Source organism: Gopherus evgoodei, chromosome 1 (assembly GCF_007399415.2).
Source record: "Gopherus evgoodei ecotype Sinaloan lineage chromosome 1, rGopEvg1_v1.p, whole genome shotgun sequence".
In the NCBI taxonomy this organism is placed as follows: domain Eukaryota; kingdom Metazoa; phylum Chordata; order Testudines; family Testudinidae; genus Gopherus; species Gopherus evgoodei.
In genome coordinates, this window is record NC_044322.1 from 239,339,878 (window position 1) to 239,362,094 (window position 22,217).

General features: G+C 45.3%; 1 protein-coding gene across 2 annotated transcripts in view; it reads left to right on the forward strand.

The window, feature by feature from the left end:
* Window positions 1-1,798: 1,798 nt before the first annotated feature.
* Window positions 1,799-22,217, forward strand: part of ARFGAP3 (ADP ribosylation factor GTPase activating protein 3) — an 83,053-nt gene continuing 62,634 nt past the window's right edge. For both annotated transcript variants that reach the window (XM_030540392.1, XM_030540402.1), the window contains exons 1-3: window positions 1,799-1,971; window positions 14,793-14,911; window positions 20,953-21,025. In XM_030540392.1, coding sequence (XP_030396252.1) covers window positions 1,903-1,971; window positions 14,793-14,911; window positions 20,953-21,025 — 261 coding nt within the window. In that variant the 5' untranslated portion in view covers window positions 1,799-1,902. The remainder of the gene's footprint in view (window positions 1,972-14,792; window positions 14,912-20,952; window positions 21,026-22,217) is intronic.

Sequence of the window (22,217 nt, forward strand, 5' to 3'; positions counted from 1 at the left end):
AGTGTGGGGTGCAGTGAGTTTGTCAGGCCTGTGCTAACAGCTGTTTCTGAAGATAAGGGGGCCCTTTGCCAAGGGGTGCTGGTGTGGCAGTGAGCTTGGGGTGGGGCAAGTAACACTTACTGGGCGGGGGGGCAGGCCCTGTCAGGATGAGGCAGGGGCAGAGGTAGGGGCAGGTACGTGTCAGTCTACAGTGCTCCCGCTGCACCAGGGCCAGCAGCCTCTTCACCTCCGAGTCTCCCCCGCTTGCCCGGGGCCCACTCCTCTCAGGCTCCCCGGCTGCTGTGGCTACCCAGGAGAACGCGGGTGGGGGGCGCCACCGCAGAGGAGATGCAAGGGGCCGAGCTCGGCTGGGGCCCCGCACGTGCTGGCCGAGAGCAGCAGGAACCGGGCACCGCTTGGCTCGAGCCCAGGGTGGCAGCAGCAGCCTCCGGGGGAGCACAGGCAGGTGCGGAGTGTAGCCCGCCATGGGGCAGGAGAGGTGCTGCTGCTGTTTCTAGGCCCTGCTGTGCAGTGCCAAGGACGGCTGTGGGGGGGGGAACAGCAGCAGCAGCGCATCCTTTCCTGCCCCATGGTGAGCTACACTCCCTGCCTGCCCCTGCTGCCATGGAGGCGGCTGCTGCTGCCCTGGACTCGGGCTGCCTGGCTCCCCCAGAGTGGCGCCTAGTTCCTGCAGCTCTCAGCCGGGAGGTGTGGGCCCCAGCTGAGCCCGGCCCCTTGCATCTCCTCCACCTTGGCATCCCCTGCCTGCGTCCTCCCAGGTGGCTACAGCGGCCGAGGAGCCTGAGAGGAATGGCCCCCCCGGGCAAGCGGGGGAGACTCAGAGGTGAAGAGGCTGCTGGTACGGCCTGAGCGCTGGAGACTGACAGGTACCAGCCCTTAAGCAATAGTGTAAAAACAATTTTTAGACACCGTTTTTGGTGCCCCCAAATCTTGGCACCCCAGGCAGTTGCCTAGTTGTTACACTGGCCCTGCTGGTACTATTCCCTTTCTGAGCAGGATCAGCTTTATCGAACTGCCTCTGCTGTTTGGGACCTCTTCAACTGAGCCATCACAGGTATTCAGGCTGGGCAGAACTCAATTTTTAAAATCATTTTGACCAATTTAAATTTTTCATAGTTGTGGGAAATTAGGGATGGGGGGGGGAGAGACAGAACCACCGTTATGGAAAATGTACAAAGTAAATAGCCCCAAATCAAACCCCACTCGTCTCAACCAGCATTTTGCCTTTGTCCAGCTGTCAAGTCTGATGATGAGAGAGTTTTTCCAGGAGGTCGGTGGGTGCACGGTGACACGGGCGTTTCCTGGCAGGCAGACAGCGACTCCCTCCCGGGGGGGGCGGGCTGCGGGAGGCTCTGCGGAGCGCGACCGCCGCTTTGCAATGGCCCCGTAACGCTGAGCTACAGCGGGACTAGACGCTGGCGAGGGGCAAACGGAGGCAGCCTGAGGTGACGTGACTTGCCCAGCCACAGTCAGCGGCTGCGGGGCGGGCTCCTGACGCCCGGCCTCCCGCTGCGAGCGCTGCTACGCCTGGCTCGGGCCTGGGCGGGGCGCAGCGGCCAGGAGCGGCTGTAAAGCCCTCGGGAAACACCACGGGGGGCGGCGGCGGCTCATCGCCCTGTGACCCACAGTCTCGCGCTGTAGCCCGGAGCCCCTGGCTCGGCCGCAGGGCCAAGCGGCGGTTAGCGGGAGCTCGGAACAGGGCGAAGCGCGCGAGCAACTCCCGACCCCCACCGAACAGGAAGGCGAACGGCGGATTCCCGCGCATCGCCCCGCCCCTCGCGGGCCGGCCCGTTCAGCGCACGCGCCACCCCTCCGTGCTGCGAGTGCGTGTGAGGGCGGCCGGGTCCTTCGCTCCCCTGCTCGGTGGCCGCCGCCGAGAGCGGCCCCCTGCGCGGCGCGGCCATGTGCGAGCCCCGCAAACAGGACATTGTCGCCATCTTCAAGCGGCTCCGCGCCGTCCCCACCAACAAGGTAACGGGGCCGCGGTTGGGCGGGAGCCGGCGCTGGGGGGCGGGGGGAGCCGAACTTTGTTAGTGACACGTCGCACTGTTGGGAGCGGGAGGGGGCGGTGCCAGCGGATCCCCCCTCCCCCACTGTGACTGGCCAATGGGATCCTGGGGGGGCCACTCTCCCGCCTAGGGCTCACGCGCCAAGGGAGCCATGGGAGGGCCCAGGGACCCACCAGTGCCTCCCCCTACCTGCCATGGGCAGCCCCTACCAGAACAGCGGGGGAGGGAGGGGGTCTGTCACAACGGGGGAACAGCCTTTTGTTTAGTCTGGGAGCGGGGGTGGGGGGCCTATGGTTGCTCTCTACGGGGGAAACACTAGGGAGGGGGAAGAGCTGTGTGAGCTAAAGGATGATGTTGGCACAAGAACAGATGAGTGTACACTAGCCGTGAAGAAATTCAGGTTGGACCTTAAAAAAGGGGAGGAGTGAAGTTCTGGAACAGCCTTCTGAAGAGAGTAGTGGGGGGCAAGCAATTGGGTTAGTTTTAAGTGAGAGCTGGACAATAATAAATTGGATTGTGTGATGGGGTTGCTTCTGATGGGGGGAGGGGAGGCTTCACTTCTGGTTTGTGTCATATTCCTAAAACTCATGCTTCAAGGTTTGGGTCAGCCTCTGGTCAGTGTCAAAAAGGGATATATTCCTGGCCTCCCCCAATTTAATGTGTGCGTATGTACAGTAGCACCTCAGAGTTACAAATACTTCGGGAATGGAGCTTGTTCCTTACTCTGAAATGTTTGTAACAAAATGTTGTGGTCATTCTCTCATAAGTTTACAAATGAATATTGACTTAATACAGCTTTGGTCTTTTTTTTAAACATTCCCTTTATTTATTTTTTTGGTAGTGTACATTTAAAACTGTACGTATTAGCTTTATTTTTGGTCTCTGCTGCTGCCTCCTGATTGTGTAGTTGCGGCTCAAATGAGGTGTGTGGTTAACTGGTCAGTTCATAACTCTGGTTTGTAACTCTGAGGTTCTAATGTGCATATATTTTTAATCTCCTTCCTCTGAAGGATCAGGGATGGCCACAGCTGCAGATGGGACATTAGACTGGGAGGATCAGAGTGCTGAGGTGGCACCGAGCATGCTCTCATTCTTTTTCTCCCTCACTCAGGTTCTTGGCTGGCTGGTTCTTACTTGCTTAAGGTCTAAGTCAGGGGTCGGCAACCTATGGCATGTGTGCCAAAGGCAGCACACAAGCTGATTTTCAGTGGCGCTCATACTGACCAGGTCCTGGCCACTGGTCTGAGGGGCTCTGCATTTTAATTTAATTTTAAAGGAAGCTTCTTGAACTTTTTAAAAACCTTATTTACTTTACATACAGCAATAGTTTAGTTATATATTATAGATTTATAGAAAGAGACCTTCCAAAAACTTTAAAATATATTACTGGCACGCGAAACCTTAAATTAGAGTGAATAAATGAAGATTCTGCACACCACTTCTGAAAGGTTGCCAAACCCTGGTCTAAGTGATTACCACATGGGGTCAGGAAGAAATTTCCCCCTAGGTTAGCTTGGCAGTTGACCTTGGAGTTCTTTTTTTACCTTCCTCTGCAGCATAGGATGCAGGTCACTTGCCAGGATTTGTCTCATTTCCCTGTCCTTGCAGGGCCCTCTGGCACTGGTGCACCTTTGTCCCTCCTAATCTCTCCCTGTGGCACCTAATAGTCTACTGCAGGCAGTAATACTTTGGTCTAATTTTGGTTGTATTTAAGTGTGCAGACACTGGGTGGTGCTGGTGACCTGTGATATACAAGTGGTCCCTTTTGGCCCTAGATGATCTGATGGTCCCTTTTGGCCTTAAATGCTAGGACTTGATAGTGTGACTGAGCTCAGTGTATGTCCAGAAGACACCCATCTCATTCCGCCTGTAATTACTATTATTGCTAGGTCTGTGACACCCTTCTCTCCCCCATGCACAAACCTCCCCTGAGTGACTCACCCCAGCAGGGCTTTTGTCACAGCCTCCCCCTGCTTCACTGCCCCTACTCCCTCCTCCTGCCTCCAGTGTGAGGAAACTTGGGATCTAGCCTGCATCCTTTTCCCCCATCTCTCTTTTTTGGGAAGGAGCAGGCAATACAGGCTCCATTGTTACGTTTTCAATCCAATTTATCACCGAGGAGTATTACCTCTCCTAGGGAGGGAAACCAATGTGCAGCCTTGGAGAGGTGAGTATGGGGAGCAGGGTGCCATAATCTCTTGAACCCCAACCTTCCCCTACTTCAAACAGCTGTTACTTTATAGGTAGAGCTTCCCATATTCAGGATAAACACAAATGAACCCTCTCAGTCCCTGTGTGAGGTGGGTAAGTAGCATCATCCCTGTTTTACAGCTGAGGAATGGAAGCAAAGAAAGTTTCAGAACAGAAGCTATGGTTAGACCGCAGTGGATTTAACATCTTGTCTCTTTCCTGAAACTACTTGAAATTAAAAGCAGCATCATTCTTTTTGTAATTCATAAATTGTGCTATTGTCTTATTTAAAATTACTTGGACCATTGTCCAATCGGCACTTTTTTTCCTCAGTGTTCTGAAGCACTGCTTGATTTTGTTGTTGCCTTGGCACTAAGTTGTTCAATTAGCTTTTATAAACTAAGAAGAAAACTTTATTCACTAAGAACCCCTTCAAAACTATGAAAACTAATTTCATTGGCTCTCTTTCACATCTGATGAAAGGAAAAATCCAAATATGAAAGATGCATGATTTGTAGTATAATCTCAGAATATTCTTCACGATTTTCTCATCAAGAATTGTTTTGTGCTTTGGCCCTACCAAAATAGACCAATAGTTTTTCAAACTTTTTTCCTATGGACCCAGCTGAAGAAAATTGTTGATGCGTGCGACCCAGCGGAGCTGGGGATGAGGGTTTTGGGGTGTGGGAGGGGCTCAAAGCTAGGGCAGAGGGTTGGGGTGCAGGGTAGAGCCAGAGATGAGGGGTTTAGGGTGCAGCAAGGGGCTCAGGGCTTCAGTAGAGGGTTGGGGTGCAGGAGGGGGTCAGGGCCCTGGGCTAGGGGTGCAGGCTCTGGGGTGGGGCCAGGGATGAGGAGTTTGGGATGCAGAAAGAGGTTCCGGGTTTGGGGCGGCTCAGGGCTGGGGCAGGGGATTGAGATGTGGACTTACCTCCGGCGGCTCCTGGTCAGCGGCGCAGCCGGGGTGCAGAGGCAGGCTTCCTGCCTGCCCTGGCACCGCAGACTGCACTGCGCCCCAGAAGCGACCAGCAGCAGGTCTGGCTTCTGGAGCCTGTGGGCGAGAGCTGCATGGAGCCGCTTGCACACCTCCACACAGCTCTCACCCACAGGCACTTCCCCTCACCCCCCAAGCTCCCATAACCGGCCAATGGGAGTGCGGAGCCAGTGCTCAGACCAGGAACAGCATGCAGAGCCCCATGGCCCCCTGGCCTAGAAGCTGGACCCGCTGCTGGCTGCTTCTGGGGCACAGCCCCACTGAAATAGTGAAAATTAAATATATATGTATCCTGGAATTGTCTGGGGCATGGTTTCTATCTTGTTACTGTTTATAAGTGCCTAATATTCTGATCTTATATGAGAAACAGTAGTAACGTGTTGAGGCCTGTCTGGTCCAACATTTTAGCCTAATTCTCACCCCAACAGGTATGCAATGAGGAACATGAAGCCCTGTCTTCGCTGCTTTGCCCCATAACTCAAGTCCCATCCCCACACACTTCCTCAACTTGAATATAGTGGTGCTTTTAACTCAGGTTGGCTGCTCTGTCAGGCATAGATTAAAGCTTGAATTAGCACAATTTGTTAGCTGCTAACACAACTATTCTGTCATGTGGATGCAGATTAGTTCCACTCAAATGCAGCTTGTCCTCCAATGCCTACCCTCAGTTTCCCCCATGTGCCCAGAAAGGACAAACAAGTTCTAATTCAATCCATTGGGAAATAATTTATGGAGCAGCTCAGCTTACTTTGGTGCAAAGAACTTGTAAAATCTGCCTGTAGAAGTATTAGGGCCACACAAAAGTGAGGGCAGCAGCTGGCTTGTTCTTTCCCAGTATGGCTTCAGAGTAGCAGCCATGTTAGTCTGTATCCGCAAAAAGAACAGGAGTATTTGTGGCACCTTAGGCTTGGTCTACAATAAGCGTTTAAACCGATTTTAGCAGCTTTAAACCGATTTAACGCTGTACCTGTCCACACAACGAGGCTCTTTATATCGATATAAATGGCTCTTTAAATCGGTTTCTGTACTCCTCCCCGACGAGAGGAGTAGCGCTAAAATCGGTATTACCATATCGGATTAGGGTTAGTGTGGCTGCAAATCGACAGTATTGGCCTCCGGGCGATATCCCACAGTGCACCACTGTGACCGCTCTGGACAGCAATCTCAGCTCGGATGCAGTGGCCAGGTATACAGGAAAAGCCCCATGAACTTTTGAATTTCATTTCCTGTTTGCCCAGCGTGGAGCTCTCATCAACACGGGGGGCAATGCAATCTCAAATCCAAAAAGAGCTCCAGCATGGACTGTACGGGAGATACTGGATCTGATCGCTGTATGGGGAAACAAATCTGTTCTACCAAATCTCCGTTACAGAAGACAAAATACTAAAGCGTTTGAAAAAAAAATCTACAGACTATACAGTGCTGCGTGACAAGCATAACGGGAAGCCAGAGATTCAAATGGTCGCTCATGGAGGGAGGGATGGGGTACTGAGGACTCCAGCTATCCCACAGTCCCCAGCAGTCTCCGAAAAGTATTTGCATTCTTGGCTGAGCTCCTAATGCCTGTAGGTTCAAACACATTGTCCGGCCTGGTTCAGGGAATAGCTCGTCAATTTACTCCCCTCCCCCCATGTGAAAGAAAAGGGAAAGAAATCATTTCTTGACTTCTTTCAATGTCACCCTATGTCTACTGAATGCTGCTGGTAGATGCGATGCTGCAGCAGTGAAGAGCAGTATCCACTCCTCTCCCCTGCCCGGTGGCAGACGGTGTGGTAGGACTGGTAACCGTCCTTGTTATCAACCCGTGAGTGCTGCTGGCTGGCTTCAGGTGAGCCTGGCCGGGGACGCCTGAGTGAAAATAGGAATGATTCTTGGTCATTCCCAGTAGATGGTACAGAACAGCTGGTAACCGTCCTCCTCATACCAGCTCGGGGCTGAACTCTGTCAGCCCCCTCCCTGTCCTGTGTAAAGAAAAGATTCTGTCCTGCCTGGACTGTCTTAGCAGCGGCATGCTGGGCTCCTCTCCCCCGCACCACTTAATGTCCTGCCTTGATTGTCATAGCACCGGGAGGCTGCCTCCCCCTCATTTTATCTCACTAACAAGTCATTGTTTCTTATTCCTGCATTCTTTATAACTTCATGACACAAAGGAGGGGGGGACACTGCCACGGTAGCCCAGGAAGGTTGGGGGAGGAGGGAAGCAACGGGTGGGGTTGTTGCAGAGGCACCCCCCGTGAATGGCATGTAGCTCATCATTTCTGTGGGATCTGACACGGAGCAGCTGTGCTCTCTGATACACTGGTTCTCTAGTACACTTGCCCCATATTCTAGGCAGGACTGACTCTGTTTTTAGAAACCATAAAGGAGGGATTGACTCGGGGAGTCATTCCCAGTTTTGCCTTTGCGCCCCCGGCCGATCTCAGCCGGGGCACCCATGATAGCAGCAGACAGTACAGAAGGACAGATAACCGTCATCTTATTGCCAATTTACACCAGCAGCAGACGGTACAGAATGACTGGTAACCGTCTCTCTATCATGCAAAAGCAAATGAATGCTGCTGTGTAGTGCTGGAGTATCACCTCTGTCCGTGGCATCCAGTACACATAGGGTGACTGTAAAAAAAAACAAAAAACAAAGAAACAAAAAAAAAACCTGAACGGGCTCCATGGTTGCCGTGCTATGGCGTCTGCCAGGGCACTCCAGGGAAAAAGGGTGCAAAATGATTGTCTGCCGTTGCTTTCCCAGAGGAAAGAATGACTGATGATATTTACCCAGAACCATCCATGACAATGATTTTTGCCCCATCAGCCACTGGGCTCTCAACCCAGAATTCTAAGGGTCGAGGGAGACGCGGGAACTATGGGATAGCTATGGAATAGCTACCCACAGTGCAACGCTCCGGAAATCGACGCTAGCCTCGGACCATGGACGCACACCGCCGAATTAATGTGCTTAGTGTGGCCGCATGCACTCGACTTTATACAATCTGTTTTATAAAACCGGTTTATGTAAAATCGGAATAATCCCGTAGTGTAGACATACCCTTAGAGACTAACAAATTTATTTCAGCATAAGCTTTCATGGACTACAGCTCACTTCTTCAGATGCATAGAATGGAACACACAGGCAGGAGAGATTTATACATAAAGAGAACATGAAAAGGTGAAAGTATGCATACCAACTGTAAGAGTCCAATCAATTGAGATGAGCTATCGTCAGCAGGAGAAAAAGGAAACCTTTGAAGTGATAATTGAGATGACCCATAGAAGGTGTGAGGAGAACTTAACATAGGGAAATAGAATGCATATTTTCATCTGCACCTCTGCCAACTTGATATATGCCATCATGTGCCAGCAATGCCCTTCTGCCATGTACATTTGCCAAACCGGACAGTCTCTACGCAAAAGAATAAATGGACACAAATCTGACATCAGGAATCATAAAATTCAAAAACCAGTGGGAGAACACTTCAACCTCTGTAACCACTCAATGACAGACTTGAAGGTGGCAGTTTTGCAACAAAAAAACTTCAAAAACAGACTCCAAAGAGAGACTGCTGAACTTGAATTAATATGCAAATTAGATACAATTAACTTAGGTTTAAACAGAGACTGGGAATGGTTGGGTCATTACACTAATTGATTCTATTTCCCTATGTTAAGTTGTCCTCACACCTTCTTTGGGTCAGTTTATGCTGAAATAAATGTTAGTCTCTAAGGTGCCATAAGTACTCCTGTTCTTAGTATGGCTTCAGTTACTCAAGTTAAGCTAACTCAGGAGGATTATCTCAAGTGTCCTTAACTCAAGTGAACTTTGCAGGAAGACATACATTGCATCTTATTTACTTCCAAAGACAGAGAGAAGGAGGAGGAGAGGGGAGAAAGAATAACAATTCATTGTCCCAAACAACTTTCTTGTATCTTTGTGTGCATGTGTATGTTGAAGTGTATAATGTTTTTGTCTTCAAAGGTAACATATTTTTGTTCATTTAATTTTTATTTTTTGTTACAACTTGTCCTGTGTCCTCTTTTTCTAGGCATTTCCTTACCCCCTCCCCCCCGGCTTTCCATACTTTCTTTCATGTTCATTTTTTGCTGACATGAGGAGGAAGTGCAAGACTTGGAAAAGCTGTATATTCTCATATTTTTTACTAATGTCCTTTGGCTGTACTGCTGCTGTAAATGTTAAAATACACAATTTGGGAAGAACTTGGTTATTGTTGGCACAATTTATTACAGCCCTCCCACCCCTAAGCAAAATAAGCTGTATTGGTCAAAATTGCATCTACACTAGATGCTTTTGCTGACAGTTATGTTCACAGATCACATCTTATCATTCCCCTGACTAACACAGCTATGCCGCCAAAAAATTGTAGTATATACCTGGCCCTAGTCTCCTGGGATCGGGTCTGACCTGTTTTATGGTTGTGTCTATGCTGAGGTGACAGAACTGAAAATTTTCTTTTTCCCCTTTTACCAAAAAGGATAGATATTTGATAAGTTTCTTTGTAGTCTTAGAACTTTTCACTGGTACCCTTTATCTTCAGTTAATAAGGCCATATCTGCACTACCACTTCTGTCGCTCAGGGATGTGAAAAAACACTCCCCTGAGCAACATAAATTTTGCCTGCGTAAGTGGTAGTGTGCATAATGCGAATAGTTATCGCCACTCTTTGGGCGTGGTTTAATTATGTTGACGGGAAAGCTCTCTCTTTTCGACATAGAGCGGCTACACGAGAGATCTTAGTGGCGCAGCTGCATTGGTACAGCTGTTCCATTGTAAGATTTCTAGTGTAGACCTAAATCTTATTTACTTAAAATTTTTGTATGATTAAGTAATCCTTTCAGCTAAGTATATGACTTAATTTACTGACCTTTCAAAAATTATAAAAACATCAAAGCAGCTGGTGTTCATGTTGTCATTTTTTGTCATTGTTCAATGCTATAAATTAGGGGATAACTAATCTCTTTAAACTGTAAGTGTTTCAGGGCATGGGCTGTCTTTATTTTTGTGTATAGTACAGTAGCCACTGACAGTGCTTCACTAAATGATCAAAATAATGAATTGCCTGAGCAAGTTTTGTAACAGTCAAAATAGATTATATATCAAACTAGACAGTGTGGATAAATAAGTTCATTGTATTCTTTTAAAATTAATATATCTAGAGAGGACATTACTCAAAGGGGTCAGTGCTGGATTCAGTTAATCTGCCCAGCTCCTCAAGTGCCACACTCACCAAAATCTCTTAGGGCTACATTTAGTGTATTTCTATATCTGGTAGTGGTATATATCATTATATATACAGAAATGGTACTTTGTGAGTACTGGTTTAATAAATGCATGTTGCAAGGCACTAAATAGTTATCTAAGTTATCTGTTCTCTAGTGCAAGCACGCTGATTAACTGATGCTTGATTTTTCAGAAATGACTATTAAGCTGATGAAGCTTCCTTTAAAAAAAATTTTAACATCCAAAATCAATGCAGTAGAAACAGTATTACAAGCAAAATTTGAAATAAAGTAACAGAGAATGATTTTCTGCTTTAATTACCTGCTAGAATTTAGGATCAGTGTTCTGCTTTCCTTGCTGGTGTCTGCACCTAAAACAGTATGGGGAATACCCCTGCTCTGTTTTTAGGTGGAAATGATTTCACAAACTATTTCCGAAATGCTAGTTCTAATTAAAATTTATATTAATTTCCTGTCACAGTTCATGCAAGTTGAGAATAAAAAAGTTCAGAGTGCTGAGTAAAATGAATGTAAATATTATTTTAATGAGGTGGACGATTCTACTTCTGCAACAACAGTGGTGTGCACAGTGCTTAATACCTAAATAGTATACTTAGTATACAAAATAGTAGACTTCACAAAGTAGTATATACATTGTTTCTGTATACCCAACTATTTATAAATGATACGTGATTTTATACTGTGAATTTTCACAGATGACACAGTAAAATAGCCAATTCATTTAGAGCTAGATTCTGCACCAGCAAAGATACTGAACTTCACTGCACTGTGACAGTCAAATTTACAAGATGATGCAATCAGTTTTAAGATGATGTAATCAAGAAAGCTATAAGAGAACAAATGTTTATAAATCCGCATAGAAAAATGCAATATTTTGGACTACTTATGTTGAACTTTTTAAACACTTTGTTGTTTAAATATAACCACTTCCTAACATTCAGATCTTTTTCTCCTATGTTCACTGGGGTAGATTGTTGGAGTCTGGGACCCAGAATAGAGCTGTAAGTGTATTCTGGTTTCTCATGTTTAGAAAAAAGCAGACTGGTCTTATTAGCTTCAGTCCAAGAGTATGAACACTTTCTTTCTTTCTTTCAGTTAGAAGAAATTGGGGGCAGGGGGGCAGAAGAGACCAGGCTCATATTTGAAATAATTATTATAATTTTGGATTATTAAAAAAAGAAAGAGAGGATGAGTTTTGGACATTAAGTCCGTGCTAATAGCAAGATTTTTTTATAATGTGATATAATTAAGGGCATGTATACACTACAGCAGTGGTCTCCAACCTTTTTGTGGCCAGTAGCACATTCATGTTTTCAGAAGAGTGTGGTGGTCACCAGCAATTAATCGCATACAGGGCTGACTTCAGGCACCAGTGGAACAAGCACGTGCCTGGGGCAGCACATGCTACAGGGCACCATTCCGTCCATTCTGCAGAGTCAGAGTGGGTTTTTTTGTTTTGTTTTTTTGTTTTTGGGGTTTTTTTGGTGCCAGTTCTGGGCAGCGCAGAGAGAAGCCGGGAGGACAGAGGACACTGGCGCCCGCAGCCTGCAGCCCCGGAGTACTCTGTCCCCAGCGGGCCCGGGGCCCGGCTTCTCTCCCCTGCTGGGCAGTAGGTGGGCCTCGCGCCTGCCAGGGACAGAGAACGCTCTCACTTGCAGTCCAAGAGTTCTCTGTCCCCAGCAGGCACGGGGCTGTGGCTTCTCTCCAGCTTAAGCCGCGGCCCCACGCCTGCCAGGGACCGAGAACACTGGCGCCTGCAGCCCTGGAGTTCTCTGTCCCTGGCAGGTGCGGGGCTTCTCTCCCTTGCTGGGCACTAGATGGGCGCACATAAATGCCCCGGCGGGCACCACTTTGGGGACCACTGCACTACAGTCTCTGCAGCAGAACAGGTACAGTGCTGCAGCTGTGCTGCTATAGTGCTGTAGAGTAGACAGTTCTACATCAACAGAAGGGATTTTTACACTGATGTAGTTAATCTGTCTCTCTGAGAAGCAGTACTGTAGCTAGGTTGAGGAAAGAATTCCTCTGTCTAGTTACAGGTTTCAGAGTAGCAGCGTGTTAATCTGTAACAAATTTATTTAGTTAGTCTCTAAGATGCCACAAGTACTCCTGTTCTTTCTGTCTAGTTAGTTGCTTCTACAGCAGGGCTTACGTTGACCTAACTTTGGCAGTCAGGGTATGAAATTTTTCACAGCCCTGAGCAACATAGCTAGGTCAATCCTAATTTTTAAGTGTAGATTAGGACTTTAGTCTATTTGCAGTAAATGTTTTAAAGGAAAAAGATCTGTAAATATTGTTGCTTCTGTAGGCTGAGAGCATTGCACACATCAGGGGCTTTTTGCGTTCCTCCATTTACTCCTACCACAAACTTCCTGTGTGCTAGTCCCTCTGTTTCAGGGACTCCCTGCAATCCTCCTCCCCCAAAGCCAGGGTCTATGTCAGCCCCGTCATTACCTCCTTTCCCACTATGCCAAGGGCGCTGTGTTTTCCCTGTGTCTCATTTTCCCCTGCCATAATGCCAAGAGCTTTTTGTGCCTCCACATTCCCCCTATGCTAAGGACTGTGTGTGCCTCCATATTTCCTTCCTTTCCCACCATGCCAGGAGTTCTTTGTTTTCCCAGGGTCCCCTCCCTCCATTTCATTGTCCCCCATTCTCTTCATTATAATAAGGACTCTAAGTCCGCACCCCCAATTTCCTCCTCCTGCCCATGACAGGGGCTGTGCGTACTCCCTTTCCCACCATGTCAGGGTCCCCAATATTCTTCCCTTGAAATGAGCTCTTTGTGCACCCTTATCCCCCATTTTCCCTCCACCATTCTTACAACTGATCTGTCTGGGAGGCAAGTCATTCAGGGCGGTGTTACTGTAAACTCTGTTGGAAGGGATGGGCAGAGCTGAGATGTGGAGTATTATGCTGAATGTGTTTGTGGATGCCATTAATCAGTCCTTTATCTATAGACATACTCCTAAGGTGGTAGGGGCTGCTGTGTTTGCTAACCAGATGCAGAGGCCTCTGTTTGTGTCCCATATTCCTCTTCTGTTTTTCACCAAAATCTATATAGAGTTATGCCCACTGATGCCTAAAACATTCCCTATAATCTTAGAATTCAGGTTCAAAAGTTATGTTACATACAGAGAAATGCCATCAGGTTGAGTGTGAGGGCTCACTTCCCTCAGCCACCAAAAAATAAAAGTCAGGATTACTGAAACAAAACATGAAAGCTGAAATATGAAACTGAACTAATTTTTCCATGCAAATCCTGAAAATAGATGCACAGGCCCAAATCCTGCATAACTTGGATGGATGCAAGGGATCCTTCCTTCAGGCAAGAGAATGGCTGTGTGGCACTTCTGCCTGCTCATTTCTGTGTTATGGGGAACCAGAGGATCAGCGTAACAACAGATCCTCTACCTCTGTTCCCAAACAAACACATTAGGAGCCACAGAGAGCTGGGTAAGCGATACATGGGAAGAATGTTTACCATACTGGTTTTGCTGTCAGGAACCCTTTGCATCTACAGGGGAAAAGGAAGCATATGGGACATCGTTACCAACAATATTAACTGATGCTACATAAACCCATTGAGAAGAGAATAGACCCAGTTGGTATTAGACACGTTATCTGAATCATTTATTACCATGATGAGAGAGGAATGTCCTTGAAATGCTATTCCTTAAACACTTCTTGTTTTTAATAATGTAGAATGAGTTGTAACAAACTTATTCTTGGGCTATTTTGATATGAGTTCTCTTAAATGTGCATGTTGCTTGTCTTTTAAACACAAAAGCTTGAGAATATAGAAACTAAATGGCTGATAGCATAAGTTGATTGCGAGGAACTGTGTTACACTTTTCACAAATATTTTTAACAAATTGAACATTATGATGTTAAGATTCTATAATTTATGTATTTGTATGTTGCCAGCAGTGTGCTAGATGTACTGCAGGTATGCACGAAGACAAATTCTCATCCGCAAGTATCTTACAATTTATGTAGCTGCTTACATTCTAAATAGATGGAATGAGTAAGTGTTCATATCTGTGGAAGTGACTACTTTGTCATTAATTATGTTGAATTTAGGAGTTCCTTAGAAGATAGTGGATTGAACAGACTAGGAGCCGGGAATTTCAGATTTCTAATTCTGCATGTTCCTGATTAGTTGTGACAGTTGGGCAAGTTGCTTAACCTCAGTTTGTTTCCCCATCTATAAAGTAGGGATAATATAAAATGAACTAGTCAACCTGTGGTCTTGGGATTCGATTTAAAATGCTAAGCACTACATAGGTATTAGTCAAAAAGTATCTTCTAGTGGGAATTGATTATTTTATTTGTTAATTTTATCTTTTTTTAGGTATGTTTTGACTGTGGAGCCAAAAATCCTAGCTGGTCAAGCATAACATACGGTGTTTTTCTTTGTATTGATTGCTCAGGGACCCATCGATCACTTGGTGTTCACTTGAGTTTCATTCGGTAAGTAGTTAGCATGATTCTGTGCTAAATAAGTGGTAAGATTTGTTTCCAGTGTTTCTGTCACGACATTATGTGATTCTTCAGAGGCTTTTATTGTGGACACTTATTAATGAGGGAATGAGCTTTTCATTCTAAGGCCACGTCTTCACTACCCGCCGTATCGGCGGGTAGCAATCAATTTCTTGGGGATCGATATATCACGTCTCATCTAGATGCGCTATATCGATCCCTGAACGCGCTCCTGTCGACTCCGGAACTGCACCGGAGTGAGCAACAGTAGCGGAGTCGACGAGGGAGCCGTGGATGTCGATCCCGTGCCATGGGGACGGTAGGTAATTCGATCTAAGATACATCGACTTCAGCTATGTTATTCACGTAGCTGAAGTTGCATATCTTAAATCGATCCCCTCCCCTAGTGTAGACCAGCCCTAAGTTACCAGTTCACATCCATCTGCTGTGTATTTGGGAACTAGATGAATGAGATAGGAGAGTCTCTCAGTAGAGTTCCTATTGTGCATGTGTTCACTTTGCACAAGCTGTGGTACAAAGATAATTAAGTATCAGAGGGTAGCCGTGTTAGTCTGGATCTGTAAAAGCAGCAAAGAATCCTGTGGCACCTTATAGACTAACAGACGTTTTGGAGCATGAGCTTTCGTGGGTGAATACCCACTTCCTCAGATGCATGTAATGGAAATATCCAGGGGCAGGTATATATATGTGTGCTAGCAAGCAAGCTAGAGATAACGAGGTCAATTCAATCAGGGAGGATGAGGCCCTGTTCTAGCAGTTGAGGTGTGAAAACCAAGAGAGGAGAAACTGGTTCTGTAATTGGCAAGCCATTCACAGTCTTTGTTCAATCCTGAGCTGATGGTGTCAAATTTGCAGATGAACTGAAGCTCAGCAGTTTCTCTTTGAAGTCTGGTCCTGAAGTTTTTTTGCTGCAGGATGGCCACCTTAAGGTCTGCTATAGTGTGGCCAGGGAGGTTGAAGTGCTCTCCTACAGGTTTTTGTATATTGCCATTCCTAATGTCTGATTTGTGTCCATTTATCCTTTTCCGTAGAGACTGTCCAGTTTGGCCGATGTACATAGCAGAGGGGCATTGCTGGCATATTATGGCGTATATTACATTGGTGGATGTGCAGGTGAATGAACCAGTGATGGTGTGGCTGATCTGATTAGGTCCTGTGATGGTGTCGCTGGTGTAGATATGTGGGCAGAGTTGGCATCGAGGTTTGTTGCATGGATTGGTTCCTGAGTTAGAGTTATTATGGTGTGGTGTGTAGTTACTGGTGAGAATGTTTCAGGTTGGCAGGTTGTCTGTGGGCAAGGATTGGCCTGCCACCCAAGGCCTGTGAAAGTGTGGGATCATTGTCCAGGATGGGTTGTAGATCCTTGATGATGCGTTGGAGGGGTTTTAGCTGGGGGCTGTATGTGATGGCCAGTGGAGTCCTGTTGGTTTCTCTCTTGGGTTTGTCTTGCAGTAGGAGGCTTCTGGGTACACGTCTGGCTCTGTTGATCTGTTTCCTTATTTCCTCATGCGGGTATTGTAGTTTTGAGAATGCTTGGTGGAGATTTTGTAGGTGTTGATCTCTGTCTGAGGGGTTAGAGCAGATGCGGTTGTACCTCAGTGCTTGGCTGTAGACAATGGATCGTGTGATGTGCCCGGGATGGAAGCTGGAGGCATGAAGGTAGGCATAGCGGTCGGTGGGTTTTCGATATAGGGTGGTGTTAATGTGACCATCACTTATTTGCTCTGTGGTGTCAAGAAAGTGGACCTCCCGTGTAGATTGGTCCAGGCTGAGGTTGATGGTGGGGTGAAAGCTGTTGAAATCATGGTGGAATTTTTCCAGAGTCTCCTTCCCATGGGTCCAGATGATGAAGATGTCATCAATGTAGCGTAGATAGAGAAGGGGTGTGAGTGGACGAGAGCTGAGGAAGCGTTGTTCCAGGTCGGCCATGAAGATATTGGCATATTGTGGGGCCATGCGGGTGCCCAGAGCAGTGCCACTGATCTGGAGATATATATTGTCATCAAATTTGAAATAGTTGTGTGTAAGTATAAAGGCACAGAGCTCAGCAGCCAGTTGTGCTGTGGCATCATCAGGGATAGTGTTCCGGACAGCTTGTATTCCATCTGTGTGTGGGATGTTTGTGTAGAGAGCCTCTACATCCATGGTGGCTAGGATGGTGTTTTCTGGGAGGTCACCAATGCATTGTAGTTTCCTCAGGAAATCAGTGGTGTCGCGGAGATAGCTGGGAGTGCTGGTGGCATAGGGTCTGAGTAGAGAGTCCATATATCCAGAGAGTCCTTCAGTGAGAGTGCCAATGCCCGAGATGATGGGGCGTCCAGGATTTCCGGGTTTGTGGATCTTGGGTAGTAGGTAGAATAACCCTGGTCGGGGCTCTAGGGGTATGTTGATTTCTTCTGGTGTTAGTGTAGGGAGTGTCCTGAGTAGATGCTGTAGTTTCTTAGTGTATTCCTCAGTGGGATCTGAGGGAAGTGGCCTGTAGAATTTGGTATTGGAAAGTTGTCTGGCTGCCTCCTTTTGATAGTCAGACCTGTTCATGATGACAACGGCACCTCCTTTATCAGCCTCTTTGATGATAATGTCAGGGTGGTTTCTGAGGCTGTGGATGGCATTGCGTTCTGCACGACTTAGGTTGTGAGGCAAGCGATGTTGTTGTTCCACGATTTCTGCCTGTGCACGCCGGCGGAAGCATCTACACCAGCGACACCATCACAGGACCTAACCAGATCAGCCACACCATCACTGGTTCATTCACCTGCACATCCACCAATGTAATATACGCCATCATATGCCAGCAATGCCCCTCTGCTATGTACATCGGCCAAACTGGACAGTCTCTACGGAAAAGGATAAATGGACACAAATCAGACATTAGGAATGGCAATATACAAAAACCTGTAGGAGAGCACTTCAACCTCCCTGGCCACACTATAGCAGACCTTAAGGTGGCCATCCTGCAGCAAAAAAACTTCAGGACCAGACTTCAAAGAGAAACTGCTGAGCTTCAGTTCATCTGCAAATTTGACACCATCAGCTCAGGATTGAACAAAGACTGTGAATGGCTTGCCAATTACAGAACCAGTTTCTCCTCTCTTGGTTTTCACACCTCAACTGCTAGAACAGGGCCCATCCTCCCTGATTGAATTGACCTCGTTATCTCTAGCTTGCTTGCTAGCACACATATATATACCTGCCCCTGGATATTTCCATTACATGCATCTGAGGAAGTAGGTATTCACCCACGAAAGCTCATGCTCCAAAACGTCTGTTAGTCTATAAGGTGCCACAGGATTCTTTGCTGCTTTTAAAGATAATTAAGTTCCTTGTTGGCAGCGTTGTTCAAACTTCCTTGCAGAAGATGAAGATTTGAACAGGCATGAAATTGAACTTAGTTTTCTAATCTTTATGGTTCTTCTATATCAGGGTTGAGCCAGATTTCTGCAGCTTTGCATAGAGATGGTTTGTCATCTTTAGCTTTGTGTTACAAGGTACTGAGTATTCTTTCATGGGTACATGCATCAGAAATATTTAAAAGGACGGTATGCCTCTGTTCTTTAAACCTGTGATAGTGAAATATGGCACCATAGTCTCTTCTTTGTGGTAGCAGGTGAGATGATAACTTGCTTTCCCTGATAAAATGAAAAATGTGGAAAATTGGTAACAGGTGTAATTTTCCCTGCCTTTGACAATCTCATTCCTGCAAAGACAATCACCTAGTTTTTGTGAAGGTTCCTTCAATATTCAAAGTGTTATATTCTCATACGTAGTCACAAATGTAAATATTTGGAAAGGGAGTTGTATTGTCTCAGGGCCTCCACCATATTGCCTGCAGTTTTCATTTTCTTTTTTGACTTTTGTAATTGGAAAAACTTTAAACCCAGACAGAAGCCTAATGGAGCTTTCCCTAATGGAGCAGGTAATTAAAGAAATCATCTGCAAACACTTGGAAGGTGGTAAGATGATAGGGAATAGCCAGCATGGATTTGTAAAGAACAAATCGTGTCAAACTAATCTGATAGCGTTCTTTGATAGGATAACAAGCCTTGTGGATAAGGGAGAGCGGTGGATGTGATATACCTAGACTTTAGTAAGGCATTTGATACGGTCTCGCATGATATTCTTATAGATAAGCTAGGAAAGTACAATTTAGATGGGGCTACTATAAGGCGGGTGCATAACTGGCTGGATAACCGTACTCAGAGAGTAGTTGTTAATGGCTCCCAATCCTGCTGGAAAGGTATAACAAGTGGGGTTCCGCAGGGGTCTGTTTTGGGACCGGTTCTGTTCAATATCTTCATCAATGATTTAGATGTTGGCATAGAAAATATGCTTATTAAGTTTGCGGACGATACCAAACTGGGAGGGATTGCAATTGCTTTGGAGGACAGGGTCAAAATTCAAAATGATCTGGACAAATTGGAGAAATGGTCTGAGGTAAACAGGATGAAGTTCAATAAAGATAAATGCAAAGTGCTCCACTTAGGAAGGAACAATCAGTTTCACACATACAGAATGGGAAGAGACTGTCTAGGAAGGAGTAAGGCAGAAAGAGATCTAGGGATCATAGTGGACCACAAGCTTAATATGAGTCAACAGTGTGATACTGTTGCAAAAAAAGCAAACATGATTCTGGGATGCATTAACAGGTGTGTTGTAAACAAGACACGAGAAGTCATTCTTCCGCTTTACTCTGCGCTGGTCAGGCCTCAGCTGGAGTATTGTGTCCAGTTCTGGGCACCGCATTTCAAGAAAGATGTGGAGAAATTGGAGAGGGTCCAGAGAAGAGCAACAAGAATGATTAAAGGTCTTGAGAACATGACCTATGAAGGAAGGCTGAAGGAATTGGGTTTGTTTAGTTTGGAAAAGAGAAGACTGAGAAGGGGACATGATAGCAGTTTTCAGGTATCTAAAAGGGTGTCATCAGGAGGAGGGAGAAAACTTGTTCACCTTAGCCTCCAATGATAGAACAAGAAGCAATGGGCTTAAACTGCAGCAAGGGAGATTTAGGTTGGACATTAGGAAAAAGTTCCTAACTGTCAGGGTAGTTAAACACTGGAATAGATTGCCTAGGGAAGTTGTGGAATCTCCATCTCTGGAGATATTTAAGAGTAGGTTAGATAAATGTCTATTAGGGATGGTCTAGACAATATTTGGTCCTGCCATGAGGGCAGGGGACTGGACTCGATGACCTCTTGAGGTCCCTTCCAGTCCTGGAGTCTATGAGTCTATTCACATAGCCTAGGTCTACACTTTAAAACTTTTGCTGATATAATAAAAGTGGTTAGAAGTGTGGGTTTTCTTCATTTTAAACAACAGTTTTATTCCAGTTAAAGCCTTTGTGTAGATGCAATTATAGGAGCCAAAAAGTTCTCTTAGTGATATAGGTTATTTCGTTCAGGCAACTGGTTTAAGCTATGCTAGCAAGAGCACTCTTTTGCCTGTAGAAGCTGCATCCTACACTAAGGGAGTTTGCAAGTGCAGCTATGCTATTAAATATTTTCTAGAGTAGACCAGACCTTAGACACTGAACAATTAGAGTCCTGGGAGAAATTCTTTGCTAACCCTGCCTTACCTAAGGCTATGCATGAGTTTTATGGACAGCCCAAAAGGTACTTCAATTCTTGGGACTGTCCTGAGTAGACCCTTTAATTTTGTCCTCAGTAAAACAGTACAGGATCACCATGCCTACAAGTTATTCCATAGTACACCAACATAATAACTCCACTTCCCCTCTGAAGTCGGTGCAAGCACTCCTGATGAGGACGCACATCACTGACAGAAGGAGGGTAGTGTGAACATGAAAAACTGCAATAATTACTGCAGTGGCTGTATGTGAACTTAAGTTTGTAGTGTAGACGTGCCTTGAGTTAGTGTAGGGGTTTTGTGTATAGTAATACAAGTTTTGAACTGTAATATTTATTACAAATTGCTAGTTTTTCTTAAAACAACTTTTAAAAGATGTATTTAAAATTGTTTTTGAAAGTAACATTTAAAATGTTTCCTCTGCTTAGATCTACAGAATTAGATTCCAACTGGTCTTGGTTTCAGTTGAGATGCATGCAAATAGGAGGAAATGCTAATGCCGTAAGTATATCTTAGAAAGGTTTTTCTTATTTCAAGTATTTGCTTATCATGTTTTACAGCTCCACACTTAGCTTCATTGCTCATTTCATGTGTTAGTGAAGAATTCAGGGATGAAGGAGTTAACTCCACAGCCCCCTAGAATATTTGTGTATTCTTTGTGTGTTTCAAGTTAAAATAATGAATTAACTGCTGCACTCCTAAAACTTTATACATCCTGTTGGGAAGAAACTAATTTATATGGAAATGGGATCATGACAATATGTGTGCTGTTTCAAGAGATTTGCACAGACTTCAAAGGCATAAGATCAATAAATGTGTCTCTTAGAATTCTAGCAAAATACAATAAGTTACTTTGAATTTTCCATATGTTTTGGCCTTAGTGAAAGGAAGAATCAACCGTGCTGAAAGATTACACAAGTGATAGCGTGAAATGTTACTGGTTATTTTCTATCCTAATATTCTAAGGGGAAAAAAAACAAAAATGCAGATTTTTTTTTAAAGAAATGGCAAATACCCAAAATAATTAGGGTAGTTTTTACTTTTTCTTCTATGTGCTTTATTTTTGTTGGCCAAAGCTCAGTTTTTAAAGTGAAATGAATACAGATATGGCAAAGGGAAAATATTAAAACTTATCTTTTCAAATTTGTGTTTTGTCATCTAATACACAATGATAAGAGTTCTTGTATGCAATTCAATTGGTACCAACGGGGCCCTTGTAAATTGATTATCGAATATGAGTTACTGTTTGAAATTTGTGATACCGTAGCTAATGAACTAAAAATTTCCCAGGTAACTTGGTTTCTGTAATAGCTGCACTCAAATTCTGTTAAATTGCATTGTCATATTTCATATAAAGTTAGTTTGTTTTGTTTTTTACTAACTCCTGTTTCAGAATATTATTAATTTTTGCTATTTCTTTGCTGTAGTTGCAATTTAATCTTGAACCTCAGCTACCACAGTGATTAGCGCCCTAGAAATATCTAAGGTAGTTAGAAAATCAGTATAGTCTTCTGAGGTTCTTCTTCTTCCCAGAATAGCTTTCTCTTGTAACTAAGGCTGAGATTTTCAAAACTGTGTGCCTAAAGTCACGCTTGTAACTGTATATTTAGAGGCCTGAATAAGTGGCCAGGTTTTTCAAAGTGCTGAGCACCCAGAAGCTTCCATTAAAGACACTGGCAGTTTATTTTGACAT